The 21,383-nt window shown below is 49.9% G+C and overlaps 1 protein-coding gene across 5 annotated transcripts; it reads right to left on the reverse strand.

Moving 5' to 3' along the window:
- Positions 1 to 362: 362 nt before the first annotated feature.
- Positions 363 to 20,338, reverse strand: HDAC6 (histone deacetylase 6). 5 transcript variants are annotated; one of them, XM_036270905.1, is made up of 29 exons: positions 19,693 to 19,802; positions 19,066 to 19,188; positions 18,853 to 18,981; positions 18,630 to 18,718; positions 16,681 to 16,765; positions 16,544 to 16,584; positions 15,787 to 15,883; positions 15,544 to 15,641; positions 14,457 to 14,561; positions 14,264 to 14,332; positions 9,437 to 9,563; positions 9,259 to 9,324; positions 9,107 to 9,166; positions 8,940 to 9,029; positions 8,524 to 8,630; positions 8,367 to 8,434; positions 7,955 to 8,120; positions 7,737 to 7,865; positions 7,405 to 7,573; positions 6,978 to 7,111; positions 6,439 to 6,507; positions 6,130 to 6,322; positions 4,596 to 4,745; positions 2,282 to 2,456; positions 1,680 to 2,170; positions 1,484 to 1,591; positions 1,207 to 1,353; positions 989 to 1,117; positions 363 to 790 (listed from the first exon to the last, which is right to left on the reverse strand). In XM_036270905.1, the coding sequence occupies exons 2-29, from the start codon at positions 19,156 to 19,158 to the stop codon at positions 722 to 724; spliced, it is 3,453 nt and encodes a 1,150-aa protein (XP_036126798.1). In that variant the 5' UTR covers positions 19,159 to 19,188; positions 19,693 to 19,802; the 3' UTR covers positions 363 to 721. The 5 variants fall into 5 exon arrangements, with proteins under 5 accessions (XP_036126798.1, XP_036126799.1, XP_036126801.1 ...); XM_036270906.1 differs by lacking the exon at positions 19,693 to 19,802 and adding an exon at positions 19,603 to 19,641; XM_036270908.1 differs by lacking the exons at positions 19,066 to 19,188; positions 19,693 to 19,802 and adding an exon at positions 20,268 to 20,338.
- Positions 20,339 to 21,383: the final 1,045 nt, after the last annotated feature.

Consider the following 21,383-nt stretch of genomic DNA (forward strand, 5'->3'; position numbering starts at 1 on the left):
CCAGGATGTAGCTGGGACTGGCTGTAAGCCTCTCATTTATTTTTTTTGGTACATGCCTCTAGCAGGAACCGAACCTGGGACTCTCTGGTCCGCAGGCAGCCACTCCAACTGCTGAGCCAAACGGGCCAGGGCCAAGGCTCTTATTTCTAAGGCACTGATTTTCTCACGGATTCCACCATTTAATCTATAGTGGAGTTGGTCAAGCCGCTTGCTCTTTTTTGTTAGCTTTTTGGGTGCTGGCTGGGCAGGGAGTTGACCTGACGAAGACCTATGCCCTCATTTCTTCTATACTCATTAGCCATTGGCCAGGAGTGTAGGATTCTCCACCCAAGCAAGGTTAAAAGGCTCTCTTCAGGTTTTGTAACAGTTTGTACTTTATTACATAAGTAACCCACCATACCTGCCGGTTGATCCCCCCTCCCTCCAAAGTATCATCTTCTTGATAGCAGCACCCTCTTGGGGCCACTGAGCTGTCCCTCTTTCTTTTCTGGGGCAGAGTAGATGGAGTCCATAGAGCAGGCAGTGGGCAGGGGGAGAGCTACAATGAATCATCATAGTCCTCTTACAGGTATTTAAACTTAAGTCAGCATCCTTGGGGAGTTGTAGAGTTTTCAGGAAGGATGGAGTGAAACTGCCCCTCATCCAAGGTACAGGGTGGAATGAACTAAGGCTGGTCTATCTTGGGCCTCCGAAGGTGGAGAAGAGGAACACGTTCTGGGAGTTAGTGTGAGTGGGGCATGTCTTCCCCAAACTTGTTCTGGTGAGCAGCGTTCTTCACGTCTAGGAGAGCCTGAGGAGAAGGCAAGAGAGAGTGAGGACCCCCTCTACCTCAGCCGGGAGGCTGCCCCCACTCCAGCCCTCAACCACCCTATTTCCTGGACTATCTCACATGCAGAAGGGCCTCCTTTTTCCCCTTATCCAATCACAGAAGGTATGTGTGTGGGGGGAGTGAGTGTGCACACATTAGAGGGTCCTGCCTAGGGCCCACCTGGTGGTGAACATAGGCCTGACATCGGTAACACCAGGTAGACAGGTCAACGTAGCTGAGGACCAGCGGGTGTCCCGAGCTTTCATGGTGCCGGATCATATGGGCATTGACGTAACGACTGCAGTAGACCTGAGGTTAGAGATTGGATGTTGGGTAGGAATCAGCCCAGGTTTGTTCCTGGGCCAGCCTGGGCCCCATCCCCTTCCTCTGTTGCATACCTCATAGCAAGAAAGACATGCCCAGTTCTCCTGGAGTGCTCCACAGTCCTGGCAAGGTTGGGTCACATCCAGGCCAGTTTCAGGAATGGGACATACTTCCACCAAATGAGGACACCAGAGCAGTGGTGTCACAGCATAAAACATGGCCTGGGTAGGTAAAACTGAGTAAGCTAGGGACTTATTTCCCCATTATATGTTCCTGCATCACATGCTCCTACCTGGAGGCACAAATGGGTAAAAGAAGGAAGCCACCGTTCCAGCCACTCCCTGAGCTCACCTGGTCAATGTCCCCAAAGGCCTGCACTGGCACTGAATCATCCATGTCCTGACCTCCAGCGGCCTCTCCTAGTAGCCTCTCCTCTTCTGGGATCTCAGACTCTAGGGCCTTCTCAATACACAGAGGCAAGAGGTGTCTTTCAGAGTCCCAATTCATGCCCCTCTTTCCCCTACCTGGGTGTGGTGGTGGGTCTTACCTGAGCCTTGTTGTCTAGTTCCAAGGTCCTGAGATTCCCAATCAGTGTACTGAGGGATATCTTGGGTGTGGCTCCTTGCACAGGTGAGGTTGGAGTCTGGCTGTCAGTGCATGAGGCTTGAGAGGTTTGGATCAGCTCGGCTCCTCCCACAGCCTCCTCTGAGGTGGTGTGGTCCAGTGTGGCTCTCCCTGTGGCTGCCTCCAAGGCAGTCTGGTCTAGTGTGGCTCCCTCTGAGGTGGTATGGTCCAGCGTAGCTTCCCCCGTGACTGCCTCTGATGACTGGTCCTGAGTGAGTTCTACAACTGTCTCTGACTTAATCTGGGCTGGAATGGACTCTTGCACAGATGATGCTGATGTGGCCTTCTCCATGCCTGCATCCAGAATGTTCCCTTCTAGTGTGGTCAGCCTTTCAGCTGACCCAGGATTGGCTGGTTGGGGTGCCTCCTTGGTGATCAACTTAGAACTGAAGGGCCCCTCCTTGTCTTCGACCTCTGGAACCATGCAAGAGAGATCCTTGAGTATGGGTACTGTCTCTTCTCCTGCCTCTAATTCCTGCCCACCCCTAAGCCCTCCCTTGTCCCCAATTTCCCAGGCCCACTCACTCATTGTCCGCAAGCTGCGCCAGTATCTGCGATGGACTTGGATGGTCTCAGTGATTGAGGCCAGTGCCCCTAACAGTGGGGGCCGTGACAGGGTCAGCAGAGGTGGTGGGTCCCCAAGGAGGCTGCGGGTACAGGCAGCCATGGACTCCGAGATGGATGTCAGGTTATAGCCACCCTTTTGAAGGAAGAGGAAAGTAAAAGGTGTGATGGAGTGTCCTCAGGAAATTTGGGAGACAAGATGTCCTGCTTCCCAATCCCTCCTCAGAGTCCTGCAAGTCTGGAGGACGGCAACAGGGGACAAATGAATACAACCCATATCTTGTCAGGTGGGCAGCACCCATTGTGTGAGGTAGTTGTTGAGGGGGGATAAACTGCCATGTAAAGTGCAAGATAATAAGCACAACAGTCCTGACTGGTGTCAGTTAGCTGAGCGTTGTCCCATGCACTGAGAGGTCACTGGTTCAATTCCTGGTCCGGGCACATGCCCCGGTTGCAGGCTCAATCTCCAATAGTGGGAGGGTAGGAGGCAGCTAATCGATGTTTCTTTCTTTCTTTCTTTCTTTTTTTATCCTCACCTGAGGACACTTTTGCATTTATCTTCAGATAGAGTGAAGGGGGAGAGGTGGGAAGAAAGAGAGAAACACTGAAGCGAGAGACACATACAGTGGGTGCCACCCACCCGACCCCAACCGGGGCCGGGGACAAACCGCAACCGAGGTACGTGCCCTTAGCGGGAACTGAACCCGAGACTCTCTGGTCTGCAAGCCAACACTCTAACCACTGAGCCAAACCGGCGAGGGCTGTTTCTCTCTCTCTCTCTCTCTCTCTCTCTCTCTCTCTCTCTCTCTCTCCCTCTCCCTCTCCCGCTCTCTCCCCCTTCCTCTCTAAAATCAATTAAAATATTTTAAAAAATAACCACAATAACAATACTGATAGTAACATTAATAATAGCTGCTGTTCATTAAGTGCTTGCTATATGCTAGGCCCTGTTCTAAAGTCTTCAAGCATATTTTTAAAATTTTTAAATGTTTTATTGATTGATTTTAGAGAGAGAGGAAGGGAGAGGAAGAGAGAGATAGAAACATCAATGAGAGAGAACACTGACTGGCCACCTCCTGCATGCCCCTTACTGGGGATCAGGCCTACAACCTGGGCATGTGCCCTGACCAGGAATCAAACTGGTGACCTCTTGGTGCATGTGTCAATGCTCAACCACTGAGCCACACCGGCTGGGTAGGACTTTATGCATATTAACTCAATCCTCAAACCACACATGCTCAATCTGTGTAGGAACCTGTCTTCACAGTACAGGAACCTCTGGCTGCACCCACACAGAAACCCCTGCCCCAAACCTAGTACAGGAACAGCTGGTCTTTCTCTCCCCATGAACCCCTATTCTGACCTGGTATGGGAAGCCCCTTTTCGCATACTCCATATGAAATCCAGCCTCTACTCTTTTTACAGATAAAGAAACTGAGGCTCAGTGGTTAGACGATTTATCTGAGGTCCTAACAGCTGGGAAGAGGAAGTGCTGGGCTCGGAACCTGTGCTGATGAAAGAGTCCATGCTCTTTACCACCACTCCGCCATGCCATAAGCAGTCTGGGCGCACTGTGAGACTCTACTAGCCAGTTAATCTCTCTGTGACTTACTGTTCTCATCTATAAAGTAGTGAAAACAAGCACATAATATTTCTGAGAGGATGAAACTAGTGTATGAACAGTGCACAATAATCAGAAGCTACAGCACTTCGACAGTGCTTACCACATGCCAGGCGATCTTCCATGATTATCCAGCCTCATCTGAGGAAACTGGGGCCCAGGGGACGGGGACATTGAGTCATTTACAAAAGGTCAGTGAATTTACTTTGTCTAAGGAACTTGACAGAGGCAGTTCAAGTAGCGGTAAAAAGCAGACTACGGAGTCAGGCTGTTTGGATTCAAGCCCTGGCTCTGCCATTATTAAATGACTAGACCTCTGGCTAGTCACTGTATCTCTCTGTGCTTCAGTTTCCCTGACCTTGAGAGAGGAAAACGATGAGGTCAGTGAACCCCACCTCAGAAGGCTGCTTTGTCAATGAATTAATAATACATATAAAGTGTCAGAAGAGTGTCTTGCACATAGTGAGTACTCAATGGAAGCTGTTAATGCTGGTGCTATTATTAAGGCCCAGTATGTGCCAACAATCCTAGGTGGGGACACTCAAAGGAGATTTTAGGAAATCACCCCCAGTGGTGCAGCCAACTAGCAGAAAGGGCAGGACTCCAAGTCTTCCAAGCCACCCCCATCGGGGAAAGAGGGACCAAGATAGTTACCTCTAGGATTAGGATAATGCGGCCACTGGCAAGGCCCATCAGCAGGTGGGTGAGGTGGGCATAGCCCTCAGGTGACAGCTGGCAGCCCCCTAGTGGGTCCCCCCATGCTGCGTCAAAGCCAGCTGAGACCAGCACCAGTTCTGGATTAAACTAAGGCAGGGAGAGAAGAAATGCATGGGCATGAGGGTGGGGGCTTGGGTACATAGTAGTGAGGTAGACCCAGAAACACTGTGACAAGAACAAATGAAGACATGAAGACGCAAGTCAGAGAGATGGAGACATGGGACTTAGAGGCTGGGAGACACAAGACCAGAGTCCTGAAACCAGGAAGGGGAAGATGTGGGGACACGAGACAGAGAGACATGGAAAAGGATGGACAGTCACAGACACATCAGACACAGATTTAGACATGAAACACTAGAAATGGACAGATGGGGACATGAGGTAGAGATCTGAGACATGGAGACTCAGCCATCAAGAGATAGTGACATGAGACAGAGAGAGACAGAGATATCCTCACACACATGCCCAAGGGTGAGATCAAGAGGTACACACTCCCCTCCCTGGGTCAAACATGTGACACATGTGCACAAGACACAAGGTTTATACATACAGTGCCAAAGAGAGGTGCACACATATTTCCGTCTCAGACAATGACAATTCAAGTACCACACAAAGAAGATGGTCAGATACAGCCACACATACCCACACACAATTAGATAGTCTCATATAGGCCAAACAACACATTGTACTAGTGACGTACACACACAGTTTCTCCCAGAGGAGACAGTAATCCAGTCACCCCTGCACAGACACAATCATACATGTGCCACACTACATAGTCACAACAGTCACACTGTTGTGCCACAGGTGGTCACTTACACTCAGCCACACACACAATTTCACAGTTACACAAACACAGAAGGTAGTCACAGCCACTGTGCATCACCAGACACGTGTACACCACTGAACATGCACATTGGCACAGAGGTCAGAGATGATGCTTTTATCTGCCTTCTGAGTTAGTCACACAGTTTACACGTGGAGAAGATGGTTACCTACAGTCACTCATGCAGAATCAGTCAAATATATACAGGCCATCATTTCCAGTCAGAGAGACACACAAACAGCCATAGCAAAGAGACAGAAAGATGACTGTCACACATGCAAAAAGTCACACACCAGCTGTCACAGAAACAGTACCCATCACACAGAGAAATGGTAGTAGAAATAGCCACCTGCGCAGTCTCACATACATACTCAAACCCTTCCCCACCTTGCACATGCAGTTCCACAGAGATGGCAGTCACACGGGGCTACCGTCACATACAGACAGGAACACAAAGACCACCCCTGCATTCCCAGAAGTCCCTCACAGTTGCACAGAGAAGGCAGTCACATATGCAAAGACCATCACAGAGTCACTCCCTACTCCCTGTTGCTGTCTGTCTTACAGCATCAATCACCCAGAAGTCAGACACATGTGCACTCACTGCTACCCACACAGTTGTGTCACATACACCCTGAAGCTTACCTCATAGGCAATGGGAAGAACCAGACGATGCCAAGCAGTGAGGTACTCAGAGTCACCCATGCGGGGCCCATTCCAGGCCACGTTGACAGTGAAACCTGTGCCCGCAGCCCGGCCCACCTGGTTGCTGGCGCCCTCATCCCCCATGGGAAAAAAGGTGCCATGATCATAGCGGTGCAGGGAAATGTAGAGCACGCTGCCAGAGAGAGACAGGGTGGGGAGGGGAGTGATGACTGGTTAGCAGCCTGGCACCCTTGAAGCCTGGCCATCCACCTCCCTGGCCACACTCTACCCCCCGCCTTAGCCCCTCACCTGGGGTCCTCCTCAAATATGTGCTGAGTTCCATTGCCATGATGGACATCCCAGTCCACAATCAGGATCCTGGGGACGGATAGCTTCTCAGTTACCCAGGACACTGGCCCCTGGGAGAAGGCAGAGACTAGACCCCTGGGGCCTGTCTGCAGGGGCAAATATTGTGGGTGGCCGGACTATGGGTCCCTAGGGACAGTGTTGGGTAGCAAGCTTGAGGGTCCTATCAAAGTAAAGATGACAGCCAAGGCACTCAGGGCCAGACCCCAGGCACTGTGTGGATAATGGACCCTGGGTTCTGTTGGGAGAGTCATCAGGGACCAGAAATGCTGGGAGGGGACCCTGGATCCTGTTTCATAGCACCTGGGTACCACAATCTTGGGGTCTTCTCCGAGTAAGCACTGAGAGGCTAGATCCTTAGTCCTTTTCTGGGAAGTACTAGGCAAATGGACCCTTGGGTGTTTCTGGATAAGTCCTGGGAGCTGCACCATGGGGCCTGCTGAGTAAGCACTGAGCTGTGGGGGGGCCCAGGGAGCCCTCACCGCAGTGCATGCCCACTGATGGCCTGGGCATGGCGAGCAGCCACAGCCACAGAGTTGAAAAAGCAGAAACCGCAAGCAGCATCCTGCTCTGCGTGGTGTCCTGGAGGACGCACCATGGCAACACCATTCAAAACCTGGGGGGAGGAGCAGGGAGCCAAGATCAAACCACTGCCCTCACTATTTTCCTTATCCTTGTGCCCTTGCTTCTCCTCTTCCCCCTCCCACCCTTCCACCAGCTGCCAGGGGTGCCCAGCCCCGCAGCCCCATCTCCATGGCTACACTTCCCAGTGAGCAAGGCCTCTGGTGAGCAGGGGGTCTCTTCCTGAACACCATTACCTCAGGCCCTGCCCAGCTTTCTCAGAGTAGCCTCTCTTCATCCCCCAGAACCCCCTCGCTGAGCCAGAGCCTCACCCCAAAGCAGCCGTACCTCTCCCGCCAGCACGGCCTCCACAAGGCAGCATGTGGCACCAGTGGCCAGCTGTGCACAGGCGAAGGTGCTGGGACAGATGTAGATGGAGTCAAAGCTGGTGCTTTCGCGGTACAGCTCCCGGGTTTTCATTTTCTCTGTGGCCCGTAAACGACCTATGTACTCAGCACTGGATGCACAGAGAGGGCACTGGGGATAGCCAGGTGGTTCCATCCTCTCCATGGCCCCTCTTGTGACCCACCCCGCCAGCAGCCCTGTGTACCCAGGCTCCAGTCCCCAGGTGGTACGTGTGCACTGAGGCCCCATCCTACCCCCAGGAACAAGGGTCTGACCTGTGGCAGGTGAGCAGCTCAGTGTCTGTGGCAGGACGTGTGGGCAGGGTGAGACAGCGCCCAGAAAGGCCCAGCTCCTCCAGACGGCACATGATCCGTGAGACACGTTGGGGTACCTCTGGGTGGTGACTGGGAGATGGGGGACATAGAGGCAGGGCTTAGTGCTTGAAGAGAGAGAAAGACCCCTGCCCACTTAGCCCAGCTCTCCAACAGCATACTTGTCCCACAAGTTGTAGTGATCCATCATCCGTTGGTCATAGACCAGCCCTGTGCGAGCCTGCAACACTGGCCACATCAGGATTGGGGGAGCAGGGGGTGGCCATGGTCCTTCCTCTTCCTCCTCCTCATTGTCCCCCTCCACGCTGTCCCCCTCCAGGGTGTCACCTGCAAGGGGAGATCACATTCACCCTACTCCTCAACCCTGGATCACTGTAATACTCAGGACCTCAGTTTACCCAAACGTAAAAAGGAGTGGGAGGACCGAAACCAGGGCCCAGTGAGACAGAGAGAGGGCCTGACCCTTTCCCACCAAGGCAGCCCAGGAAAGTCAGAGTGGGTTCTAGAAGACAGTCTCCCCCCATGGTTCATTCTATCCCTGACCCGCCATTAAACCCACTTCCTGCCTCCTACCTGATCGCACAAGGATCTCCCAGAAGGGCTCCAGGGCTTCCAGAGTGCAGGACAGTGATGACTGGGCACTGGAGGGCAGGGAAGGGGAAAGTGTGACCAAATGGCCCCAAGGTGGTCAGTGAGGGTCCCACTTTCCCCTTCCACCACCTGGGCTCACCTCAGGCAGGGGGCACCAGGGGACTCCAGCATGGGGCAAGGGTCACCCAGAAGGGTGTGGATTGAGGCACTGACACCCTCAGCCAGGGAGCGCAGGTTATAGCCACCCTGGGGGAATAGGGTGAGGGGGGTTAGGAAAGAACCAGATGTTACCAGGGAAGAATAGCAGTAATATTACCTACCACTAGGGTGATGACTACATGTCAAGTAACAAGGAATTTAGGTGACTTGATTTTGCTCACTAAACAGTGCTATGACATGATTATTATTAGTATTATACAAGGAAGTTCAGTGACTTAGGTGAGGCTGTCCAGTTATGAAGCGGAAATGCTGGGACAGGAACTCCTGCTGAACTTGAAAGCTTTATTCTTATGTCCTCTAGGATTCATAGGCTCAGAGATGAAGTGAGTCACTCACCTCCAGAGACAGGATCAGCCTGCCTCCTGCCAGACCCATGAGTAGGTGGGTTAGCTGGGCAAACCCTGCTGGAGTGGCGGCCATCTCACCCTGGGGGGACACAGAAGGTCAGCCTGGCTCCATGTAGCCCCCTTCTGCCTACCTGCCACCCAGAGAGCCTGCCTTACCTTGGGGTCCCCTTGGAGGGCATCAAATCCAGCAGCCACCAGGACCAGCTGGGGCTGAAACTGAGAGAGGGAAAGAACTACATGAAGCCACCTGTCCTCATGGCCCACCCCTCACTGTCATCCTGCCCCAATACATCCCAGACCCCCAGGACCTCAAGTGCGACTGGCAGCAAGACTTGCAGGAAAGCGGCAATGTAGTCGGCATCTCGCATCCCCACCTGCAGAAAGAAGCACATGATGGTGAGATGAGGACATTCTGCCCTCTGCCTCGAACCACTGAAGGGCAGGGGAGAGCTTCACTCTGGGGGCAATGGGTAGGCAGACACTGACCTGGTTCCAAGGCACATTGATGGTGTATCCCTGGCCTTGGCCAAAACCTATGGTGGACCAGTTAGAGGCCTGCAGGTGGGGCCAGAACCGACCCTGCTCATAGCGGTGGATGGAAAAATAGAGCACACTAGGAGTAGAGAAAAAAAAAGAGATAAGGGGATTGAGGAGTCAATCCACCACATACCCCCAACCACAGCTACCATAGTTGCCTCAACCACTCATTCATTCTTCCCATTAAATCTTTAATTCATACATTCACTCTTTCATTTATTTACCCATTACCTCATTCATTTAATCTCTTTTTTTTATCCTCACCTGAGGACATTTTTTGCATTTATCTTCAGATAGAGTGGGAGGGAGGGAGAGAGAGAAACATCGATGTGAGAGACACATTGAGTGGTTGCCACCCACACGGCCTCAACCAAGGCTGGGGACAAACTGCAACTGAGATACGTGCGGGGACCGAACCCGGGACTCTCTGGTCCATGGGCCAACGCTCTAACCACTGAGCCAAACCAGCCAGGGCATTCATTTAATCTCTTATAGGAATTCCTCCCTTGGCAAACATTTTCTGCCCCCTCAGGTTTAGCTCTGAGACCCTGAGAGCTATCTCAGCCCCCAAGAGCTCCTGACACTGTGGGAACTCTAGATCATGCCCAACCATCTATCTGCCCCTGTGACCTAGGTAGTAACAGCAGGATTCAAATCCTGTGACTTTGGGAGGTCCACAGGGGACATGGGGCTTTATGTTAGTCGGAACCAGCTAAGGCGACCAAGAGCATCAGACCAGGCTGGGGAGCTAACTGTTTCTCCTGGAGACAAAGTGGGAGACTCGGAAGTTAGGGTTAGGAGGTGGTTCTATGTGTGGAGCTGGAGTAGGGGTGCTTGCTAGGGCTCCATGAGGCCAGTGAGGGGACAATTCTTTCTTCCCGATGCCTCACAGGCCACCTCTAGTACTTCTTTTATCATACAGGTGAGAAACAGAGCACTCAGAGCAGTGAGGGGGATTGACACACAGAACAGAAAGCCTGGGAGCAGGCTGTGGAGGACTTAATCCTGACTGAGGCAATCCAAATAAACAATCTCTCATCCATCCATCTAACAGTTCATCGCTCCCTGCCTTACTCCAGGAAGGATTTAAGGCAGCTTTTTCCCCTCTTTTTTTAGGGAAATGCATGAAATGGTGGTAAGCAATTAAACTAGGCAAACTTGACAGTCCCATTTTAATAAATGTTAATAATGTAGTTGTAAATTTTAATAAAATCGATATAAAAAGATTTATGAAATTGAAGAAAATATTTTGGGATTAGGGAATGAAACTCGTGAAAGCTCTGGTATTGAGTAGGTAGGAAATAATTGTTTTTCTTTTTTTTACGCTAATAAATACCAGTTCTAAACTTTTTTGTTGTTGTTGTTATCCTCACCCGAGGACATTTTTCCATTTTTTGTTCAGGTAGAGTGGGAGGGAGAGAGAGGAACAGAGAGAGAGAGAAACATCAACGTGAAAAGGACACATCGAGTGGCTACCACCTGCACGACCAACCAGGGCTGGGGACAAACTGCAACCAAGGTACGCACCCTTAGCAGGAACCGAACCCAGGTCTCTCGAGACCGCAGGCCAATGTTCTAACCACTGAGCCAAACCAGCCAGGGCCCAGTTCTAAACTTTTTATTTTACTAAGTTAGCCATTAAAGGAAGAGAAAGAAATACACCATAGAACATCAAGATTATCAAGGAAAAGAAATAATTAAAGAAAATATTTGAAGAAAGCCAATCCCACAAGAGAGCCACTGGAATCAACAGAACTAATACCCAGGAAACTAAGCTTATAAAGCAAACAGAAGATTTTAAAATAAGGTTGACTGACCCTGGCAGGGTAGCTCAGTTGGTTAGAGCATCATCCTGATACGCCAAGGTTGTGGGTTCAATCCCCAGTTGGGGCACATACAAGAATGAACCAATGGCCCTGGCTTGTGTGGTTCAGTGGTTAGAGCATCAACCCATGCACCACAGGGTCGCAGGTTTGATTCCCAGTCAAAGGCACATGACTGGATTGCATGTTCGATCCCCGGCCCATGCAGGAGACAACAGATCAACCTCTCTCTCTCTCCTTCCCCTTCCTCCCTTCTACTCTGTCTAAAAATCAACAGAAAAATATCCTCAGTGAGGATTAACAACAATAAAAAGAATCAACCAATGAATGCATAAATAAGTGGAACAACAAACTGATGTCTTTTTCCCTCCCCCACTCTCTCTTTCAAATCAATAAATTAATTAATTAAATAAAATCAGGTCGACTGACTTCCAGTGAAGGAATGATGGACTGATAGTACAGGTTTACCTCCCCACTCTCCTACAATCCGAGTCAAAAAACATTAAAGGAATGTTAAACAAGTATCCATCAAGAAGGACAGAATAGGAGAAAGGATTCAGACAATAAGAGACTTCAACAAATCCCTGGAAAGTACTTTGAGGCGCTGGGGGCCTGAGGGGATGCCCTGGGGTTTCCCTTCTGGAGAAATCAAGCACAGTTCCAGGTCACTGCACACAAAATCAGTCCTGAATAACCAGCTCAGTGAAAGATCCAATTCACTAAATTTACTTCTTTCTCTTTACTACTTAGCTTTAATTTTCCTGTTTTACTTGTCTTCATAATAGTCTTTTAAGGACTGTCTAACTTGTCTCCACCCCAAAACCTTGCTGTTGTTAAGAGACAGAGAGATGGGGAGCAGAGAGATTGAGAGGCATGGATAAATTCTTTTTCATTTATACAAACAAGATTACTCAGGAAGGAATGAAAATCAGACTGACATCAGACATCTGTCAGCAACACTGAATGATAGAAAATAATAAAGCAATGTCTAGAGAACAGCCAACCTAAATTAGATAATGGGCCATGGGAGCTCAGGATCCATGGGAGGAAAAAGTGGATTCTACAGAGTCTGTTCAATAGAAGGCTGGATAAACAACTACTTAGTAGTGTCCCCTACCGAGAAGGACTAGCTCAATCGCTTTCTGCTGGAAGGGTAAGCTGGTGCCCTTTCTGGAAGAAGATCTGGTAGTAGATCCCAGACTTTAAAGCATGCCAACCCTCTGACCCAGTAATCCACGATTGGAAATTCATCCAGTAGACATACTCAGAGAAGTGTAAAATTATAAATTTATCAGACTATTCAAGTGTAAAATTATAAATTTATCAGACTATTCACTGTACAATTGTCTGTAATAGCAAAAAACGGGAAGCATCATAAATGTGCCAGAATTAAATGACAAGAGATAAAGCCATACAATGGAATGTTATACAGTCCTTACAAATGAGGTACTTTTTAGAGGTACTAACATGGAGCAGTCCCTACCACATGCTGTTAAATGCAAAAAGCAAGTTGCCACAGACCACGTAGAGGATTATCCCATTAGGCAGTGTGTTAATGATAATGAATATTCACACATCTATAGGAAAAATTTTGCAAGGATATAACCTAAACTATCAACAGGTTTTTTATTAGGGTTATAATGCACTGCTCGGCCGGTGTGGCTCAGTGGTTGAGCGTTGACCTATGTACCAAGAGGTCGCCGGTTTGATTCCCAGTCAGGGCACATGCCCAGGTTGTGGGTCAAATCCTCAGTGAGGAGCATGGGGGAGGCAGCCAATTGATGTTCTCTCTCATTGATGTTTGTATCTCTCCCTCTCCCTTCCTCTCACTAAAATCAAGAAAGAAAAATAAATAAATAAAAAGATAAAGTTGTAATGCATTACTGAGTGCTTTCTGCTCTTTTGAAAGAACCAGGCATCTTTAAATATGGTAGGTTTTGCCTGGCTAGTGTGGCTCAGGGGTTGAGTGTTGACCCATGCACCAAGAGGTCACCGGTTCAATTCCTGGTCAGGGCGCATGCCCAGGTTGTGGGCTCGATCCTCAGTGGGGGGTATGCAGAGGGTGGCCAATCGATGTTCTCTCTCATCAATGTTTCTATCCCTCTTTCCCTCTCCTTTCCTCTGTCTCTGAAATCAATAAAGAAAAAAAAAGGTTTTTGAAAAATATGGTGGTTTTTTAAAATTGATTTTAGAGAGAGAGAAAGATAGAAACATTGATGAAAGAGAAACATCAACATCGATTGGCTGCCTCCTGCATACCCCCTGCTGGGGATTGAACAACCTGGCCATGTGCCCTGACCAGGAATCAAACCCACGACCCTTCTGTGAACAGATTGATGCTCCAACCAATTGAGCTGCACAGGCCAGGGCTTATTTATTTTTATTGTTTTTGTAGAGAGAGAGGAAGGGAGAGAGAGATAGAAATATCGATGGAAGAGAGCTACATCGATCGGCGGCTTCCTGCATGCCCCCTAGTGGGTACTGAGCCCGCAACCCGGGCATGTGCCGTGACCCGAAATCCAACTAGGACTTCTGAGTCCATGGGACAATGCTCAATCCAGTGAGCCACACCAGCCAGGCTAATTTTTTAAATAAATAATTGGTAGTAATCATAATTAGAAAAAATAAAGTAGTAATTTGAAGTTCACGCCAGCTCCAGTGTAAACTGGTGAACAAGATCTCCAAATATTTGTGGACGTAAATCTCATCTCTTCCCATTCTGCTGTGTGTGATCTTGTAACCTGTAAGTCTCAGTTCCCTCATCTATAAAATGGGGAACTCAACATCCCTGCTTCAGAGTGAAATTAAGAGAGCAGCACAGAACCTGGTCCCAGGGCAGGCCCAATAACATAATGTGAATGCCTTCCCTTCCCTCTTGGGCTTCTTCTGGCTGGGCCTCTAAGGGTAGGGGGTGGCTGGAAGTCTAGCATCTGGGATGGCATTTGGGGCATACCTGGGGTCCTGGTCAAAGGTGAACTGTGTTCCTTGACCATGGTGCACATCCCAATCCACAATAAGGACCCTGTGAACAGAAGAGAGGGGAGCACTGTATAAGAGAATCCAAGTGCATCTGGGGGAAGTGCCCAGAACAGGCTACTCCACCCTGTGCCACCCCCATCACATTTGCCCTGCTGCTTGCTGCTAACCTCTGAATGCCATGCTTCTGTTGAGCATAGCGAGCAGCCACGGCCACATGGTTGAACATGCAATATCCATCCATAAGACTGTGCTGGGCGTGGTGTCCAGGAGGCCTGGGCAGGATAGGGAAAGCCACAGATTGGGGGTTCCTCCTCTGCAGAGACGGACTCTCCCTTGTTCTAATCCTGGACCACCAAATCCCGCCGTGCTGATGCCTGACAGTCTGCCAGGAATTGAGTAACTGGGACCCTCAGACTCTCAACCCCAGTCTACTGCTCTCTCTTTGAAAGAAACTTGACGTTCCTGAAAATTATCAATGCATACACCCTCACACCCAGTCATTTTGCTCCTGGGGACTTAGCCAAGTCTATATAACAAAAAGGGTAAAATAACATGTTTATAAATGGACAACAATATTTACTGCAACATTTTTTGGAAACAGTAAATGATTGGGGAGAACCAAAACACCCACCATGAGGGAGCTGGATAATTTACTGTACACTTGCACAGTGGCATTCTACAGAGAAGAGCTTTCCGAGATACCTAAGTGGAAAATGCATGGTATGGAAGGGAGCGTCTTGAATGCTGGAGTGCTCCCTTAAAATAGGGGAGGGAGGAGAAAGGCTCTATCTTCTGCATTTCATCAGTTCTAGGATGCCAACAATGATAAGATGTACTGTGATTTTACATGCCAACAACAAAGCAGAAAATGCTGCCAACTGAATTCTGAAATGTCACTGTTTATAAGATGCATCTGAATTTCAAGATGTTACCAATATGAAAAATATGCATCTTAGAATCAACGAAATATGGTATTTATTCCATGAATAGGCACAGACTATTTCTGGAGGACACATGAGTTACTGGTTACAGTGACTACCTCCAGGAGAAGAAGCAGGTGTCTGGGGGTGGGAGTTGGGAGGGAGATCTTTTCTTGTACCTCCTTTTGTATCTTAAGTATGTAAATATACTACCCATTACCAATATACTAGCCATTATCAATACAGTTTACATTTGAGGGAAGAAATTTTTATTTTTATTCTTTGAGAGAAGAAATTTTTAAAAGGTACAAAGCCAAATGCTGGCTGGTCCTACCTGATGATGGCCATGCCATTCCGGATCTCGGCCCCCAGGACCGCATCCACAAGCCTGAGGACAGAGCCTGAGGCCAGGCAGGCACAGGTGTATGAGTTCTGGAGAGACAGTGGGGAACCAGAAAGAGAGTGAGGGAGAGAGGAGCCCTATCCACTCAGTTGCTTTCCCCAGGGTAGGGTAGGTGTGGAGATTGGCATTTGCAGGATTGCTACCATCCTCTGCCCTCACAGTTCTCATCCATACCGGATGCAGATAAACTGAGTCGTAGGTGTCTGCTAGGATGCGGAGTTCTCCCTCATTCATGTATTGGGTCGTCTCCATCAGATCTATGTATTCTAGGCTGGGGACACAGACAGGGGATGAGATTCAGGGCCCTACCTCCCTCCTTGGCCCTGAGCCAGGGCCCTGTCCCCTCCCCAGCATCAGACCCCTGGACAAGTCAGACCTCCTCAACCATCAATCTGGAGTAACAGCTGAGATATAGGTCACATTCCCTGCTTCTTCCCTAGCCTGCCACATTTCTAGTAATATCTCTTGCCTTTTGCTCTAGCTACACCAAATCCTACTGCTAGGCCTTTGGCCAGAATGTTGCAACTGTCTGTACCTCCCTTCTCTTAAAGCTCAGCTCAGATACCCCCTCTGCCAAGCTACTTTCCTTGGGCAACACCATACCAGGTCCCTTACTCTGGATGCCTACAGCCCCCTGGTCACTCTGTCCACACATCCACAAGCTGTTCATATACCAGATTGTAATAAGAACAATAGTTCGTCAGGCTGATGATATGTCAGACACCATTCTAAGCACACAACATATATCAAACCCTCCTGAGGAACTTGTGTTTACTAGTACCCCAGTTACAGATGACACTGAGATTCACAGAGGCTCAGCAACTTGCCCAAGGCCACAGAGCCCATGATATTCCTTCCCAAAGCATCCAGTCTGCCCTGGTGGGCCCAGGGTAACCTCCTCCCCATCCCTACAAGGTTATCAAAACTTCACCTGTGAACCAACATCAGCTCCTCCTTTTCAGCAAACCGGGCCTGCGAAAATACAAGGAATAAAGGGCTAAGGTGCTGGCTACACCCAGGTCCTGCCAGCTCCTGCCCACTACCCAAGGTGCCAGCTGGGGAACTCACCTGAAAGGACACACAGCGGTCCAGGAGGCCCTCCTGGATTAGCTGCTCCTTGATGGCATGGAGCCGCTCAGGGCCTTCAGGGAAGCTGGGTTGACAGAGATATAGTCACATGCACACACAGATATATACAGGGACATTGGTGAGCTACACATCCGGTCCTGAACTCTTTTCCATCCACCCTTGCATAGCTGCATATACCAGAAGCTTCGAAGTCACCCCTGATGCCTTATTGGCTCCGTTCTCATAATATATCCAGAGTCTGCCTCTTTCCTCATCACCTCCACTGCTGCTACATACCCACCTAGGCTACTGCAGTGAGCTCCTCACTGGCCCTCCTCACTGCCCTCACCCCCCCCCCCCAACAATCCTTTCTTCACACAGTAGCCAGACATTGGTTAAAATCCAAATCAAATCACGTCCCACCTAAGCTCAAAACCTTCTCATGGCTGCCGTGTCATCAAGCCAAGTACTTTTCAGCTAGCTCTCCCCCTGCCTAGACACTCTGCTCCCAGATATCTTCATGGCTCACTCCCTCATCTCCTTCAGATGCCTGCTCCAATATGAGCGAGGCCTTCCCTGACCATCCTATTCAAAACTGAAGAGTTCCCTCCACTACTCTTTTGGCTACTCTCCTTCCCAAGTCAGTGTTTCTCCATAGCACTTCTGTTTCTAACACACTGTATCATTTATTTTTTGTTTGTTTACTATCCGTTCCCCCCCAAAAAAATTGTAATATCCAGAAAGATAGGGGTTTGTTTGTTTTGTCTACTACCATGTCCCTAAAGTTTTTTGACATTCTGAGTCTTCTACTGGGGGAGGGGAGATAGATACTGAACTGGTAAACACACTGAGTATAATGAGCAAACAATGACATGGGCTATGAACACCTCAAAGATCAAGTGTATGGGGGAAGGGAGCGGCCAGGCATAGCCCTCTCTGAGAGAATCTTCTTTTTTTAAATTATTTTTGTTACAGATGTTTGTCCTTTTTTCCCCATTGACACCCTCCTCCCAGAGAATCTTCTTGAGATACAAATGTTAACTGGGAGAAGAGAAGGTGAAAATGAATCTCTGGAAGAGGGATTGGCCAGGGCAAAGACCCAAGATGAGGGAGTGCCTGGCATGTTGGAAGAACAGCAAGGGGACCAGTGTGGGTGAAGTGAAGTGAAACGAATGAGAAGAAGATTGGCTGATGAGGTCACCAAAGTGATATGGAGCCAGATCACGTGGAATCCAAGAGGCCAAAAGGAAGAATTTGAACTTTACCTTCAAGGCAGAGGTCTGTCTTTGAAATATTTTTAAGAGAACATCACCTCATACATATGTTTTAGGCGGCTATGTGGAAAACAGACAGCAGGAGTGAGAGTAGAAACAAGGAACAAGTGAGGGGGCCTCTACAAGTTTAGGTGAGTGATGATGGTGGTGGCAGGCAAGGCAATGAAGAGAGGTCATATACTGAATACATTTCAAACACAGAGCTAAAAGAATTTGCTGATGGACTACAACCTGTGCGAGCAAATGGGCGATGTAACTCTTCCATTTCAGCACAAATGTCCCTTCTTCAAGCACACCTTCTGGGAACCTTGGATGCTAGTCTAGAGTCCTCTATTAAACACTTTTGAAGCCCCTGGTCTGAAGTCTTCCTATTTTAAACACTTCACACTGCTGTTGGCTGTTTAACAATCCTCTGTCCTAATCACCTATCAGCTCCTTGAAAAGGGAGCCTGTCTGTCTTGTCCAACACATTTGTATCACCAACTTCTGGCACACAGTAGGCACTCAATAAATGTTTGCTGGCTAAATGAAAAGAACCCTTTCAAGCCTGAGTCCCACCTCCTTAAGTCATCTGCTTCCCCACTCTAGGCTAGTTCAAGAAAGGGTTTGTTCTTGCTAATGGCTGTAAATGTGCATATTTGTGTGGTTTGGGAGAGCTGGAGGAGTCAGCCTCACCTGTCATCCCAGAGGCAGTGGAAGTCATTTAGCTGTTCATCAAACACCAAGCCAGTACCAGATAGTGTCTTTACCTCAAGGTTCAAATCCTGCAGGGAAAAAAATGGTAGATACTGACCCATTTAGGGCCTGAGTTGGAGGTAACATCCCATACTATCCAGGATGAAGAACCTCAGGGTTGTGATGGTCATAGGAGGCTAAATTATGGCCAGGCCTCACTCACCAGCCCTTGCAGCCCCACAACTAGGTCTTGCTCTGCTGCGTGGCCAAGCTTCTTCATTCTGCCTTTCTTCTTTACCTCCGCTAGTTTGGGGCTGGAGCGGAGTCCTGCACCCTTCTTAACACCTGGTTTCTGCCAAAGAAGAGAGAAAGGTCAGAGTCCACTGCACGGCCCACTGCTCCCCTTCCTCCTCATCTGGACAGTCTGGGGCCTCACCGAGACGATGCTGGAGTCCTGGGGGGGAGATTGGGGGGTGTGTCTACTCCTTCGATGCCTGGTTGTGGTGGAATCCTGGCCGGTGGAGGTCATGGTTGGGGAGATTTCACCCCTGACGCGGTTCTGGGGGGTGTGGTGGAGGTGACTGAAGGGGCTAGGGTGTCCTGAGGACCCCACATCCCAGCCTCTTCCCAGGCCTCGCCCCTTATGGTAGCCTATCTCCCATAGCCTTCTAAAACTCCCTCTCTCTCAAGGTTCTCTCCCTCCACTGGGGTGTCCATTCCACCTGGTCCCGCCATTTCACTAGACTCCACCCCTTTAACACTATTCTTTCTGCTTTCAAAGTTTTGCCCTTTCAAAGAGCAATTAACCCCCCAGACTCAGTCCATTCTAGGGCGTGATCTTCCCAACAAGTCACCGCCCCTTCCGCTCTACCAAGTCCCAGTCCCAGATCCTTCCCTTCCTCTCAGCCTCGCCCAGACCCCACATCTTAACAGAATTGCCCTTTCCACCCAATCTCCCGGGATAATCACCCACCCTTTCACTCGGCCAGCCCCAGCCCCGGCCCCGACCCGACTCCACCCTTAACGATCCACTTAACTCCACCCCTTATCCGCCGACCGGCACCTTCCACTAGGCCAGATTCCGCCCCTAACGTTTCAACAAGCACCGCTCCTCAGGGGACAGCCCCTTTCCTTCCACCAAACCCCACCCCCTGCCCAAACGCTACCCCTGACGTTTTTCCGAGCCCCTTCAGCCAGTTTCGAGTCACCGCCCTCCAGCCCCCGCCCCCTCCATCGACGCCAACCAATCTTTTCAGCCCCACTCGCTAGGCGCAGCACCGCTCTTTTCTCAAACTCCGCCCAGGGCTAAGCACCGCTCAATTCCCGACGACCTGTAAGCCTGCGGTTGCCCAAGGCCCGCTTTTCCATTGGGCTGGTTCTCTCTACTGACCGCCCAGATCCCGCCCACACCAGCGATCTTGCCATCGGGCCACGCTCCGTGTGAGAGCTACACCTCCTCCGGGAGCTCACCAACGGCCGCTTTGTACGTCAGTACGCGACGCGGGCCGTGCTGCGCCTGCGCAAAGTGCTTGCCCGCGGTTCGCCTGGGCTCTTAGGCTCGAATTCGCCCCTCCCCCAACCTCCTCCGCTTTCCTCCCAGCTGCCCTGGCCGCCATCCTTCTGTTCTCATCCAGTCACCTTAGGAGCCCTCCGGACCCACGACAACTGTGCCTTGCGGCGACTCAAGAGAGAAAGCAAGCAATCAAGCCAACGAGGGAGTTAGGAAAAGGCGTCTCCTCTCCTTCTCGCGGCTTTCCCGCGCTGCGCGCGGTGATGACGTAGCTCGGGCGGGATGGAGCCCGGTTGAAACTGGAAGATGGCTGGTGGCAGCCAAATGGGAGTGGTGATGATGCTAAATGTGAAGATTTTCAGAATTAATGTTCACGAAGGTGTGTCGTGAGCAAGGGAGCATGCCCGAAAGGAATCACACATGATTGTGTCTTTACATAATGCCAGGTTTCGGTTTATTGGGCTCCCCAATAAATAAGCCAGTAGGTTTACACTAAGCAGGTTACACGCAGAAGGGGGGAGCTTAAGCAATAGTGCAGCAGAGCAAGCCCGACGAAGCCCCAATCCCTGGCGGCCTCCACAGATAGAGAGGCGTACGTTGGTATCAAGCCAGGCGGCTACAGTGGCTGCACGCATCTGGGGGGGTGGAAGTCCTGTTGGGCTCCTAGCGTGACCCGTGGTACAGCCAAGCTGGTGCGCGGAAAGGTCGAAGCTTTGGGTTCTTATAGCCCGCAATGGGCGGCGGTCCCACTCATATCGGTGTGGAGATGGAGTCCTTATCAGAGAGTTCAGACTTGCAGTTTTGCGGTCCCATCCCAAGGGCATTCCATTACACCCCATTACCTCAGTCTTGGGCATATTGCCACTTGACATAGCTGTCATGACTGACAGAGACTTCACATTGGGTTGTCAAAAGTTGTCCAAAAAGTCTGCTCTGCTCTTGCTGTATACAAGGTGGTACACAGGAAGCACTCACTCAGTGTCACTAATATTTTGCTGTGGAAATGGATGGTGGGGCGGAAGGAGTCTTAATAGGGGCAAATAGCCCTGGCCGGTTTGGCTCAACAGTTGGAGCGGTTGGAGCGTCGGCCTGCGGACCAGAGTCTCGGGTTCGGTTCCCACTAGGGGCATGTACCAAAAAGGGGAGGGGGGAATAACTGTAATGATAGCAAATATTATATGTCAGGCATTGTTGTAAGCCACAATTCTGTGAGGTAGTTCCCATTATTAAGGCTGCTTTGCAGA

This window comes from Molossus molossus, unplaced genomic scaffold (genome assembly GCF_014108415.1).
Source record: "Molossus molossus isolate mMolMol1 unplaced genomic scaffold, mMolMol1.p scaffold_m16_p_2, whole genome shotgun sequence".
NCBI lineage: Eukaryota > Metazoa > Chordata > Mammalia > Chiroptera > Molossidae > Molossus > Molossus molossus.

Excerpts from the sequence above, each read along its gene's own strand:
- HDAC6 (XM_036270905.1), bottom strand. The coding sequence starts at position 19,158 with ATGACCTCCACCGGCCAGGATTCCACCACAACCAGGCATCGAAGGAGT. Across the intron at positions 8,631-8,939 it reads GGCTGATCCTGTCTCTGGAG|GGTGGCTATAACCTGCGCTC; the intron begins GTGAGTGACTCA and ends CTATTCCCCCAG. Across the intron at positions 1,592-1,679 it reads AACTAGACAACAAGGCTCAG|GCCCTAGAGTCTGAGATCCC; the intron begins GTAAGACCCACC and ends TGTATTGAGAAG.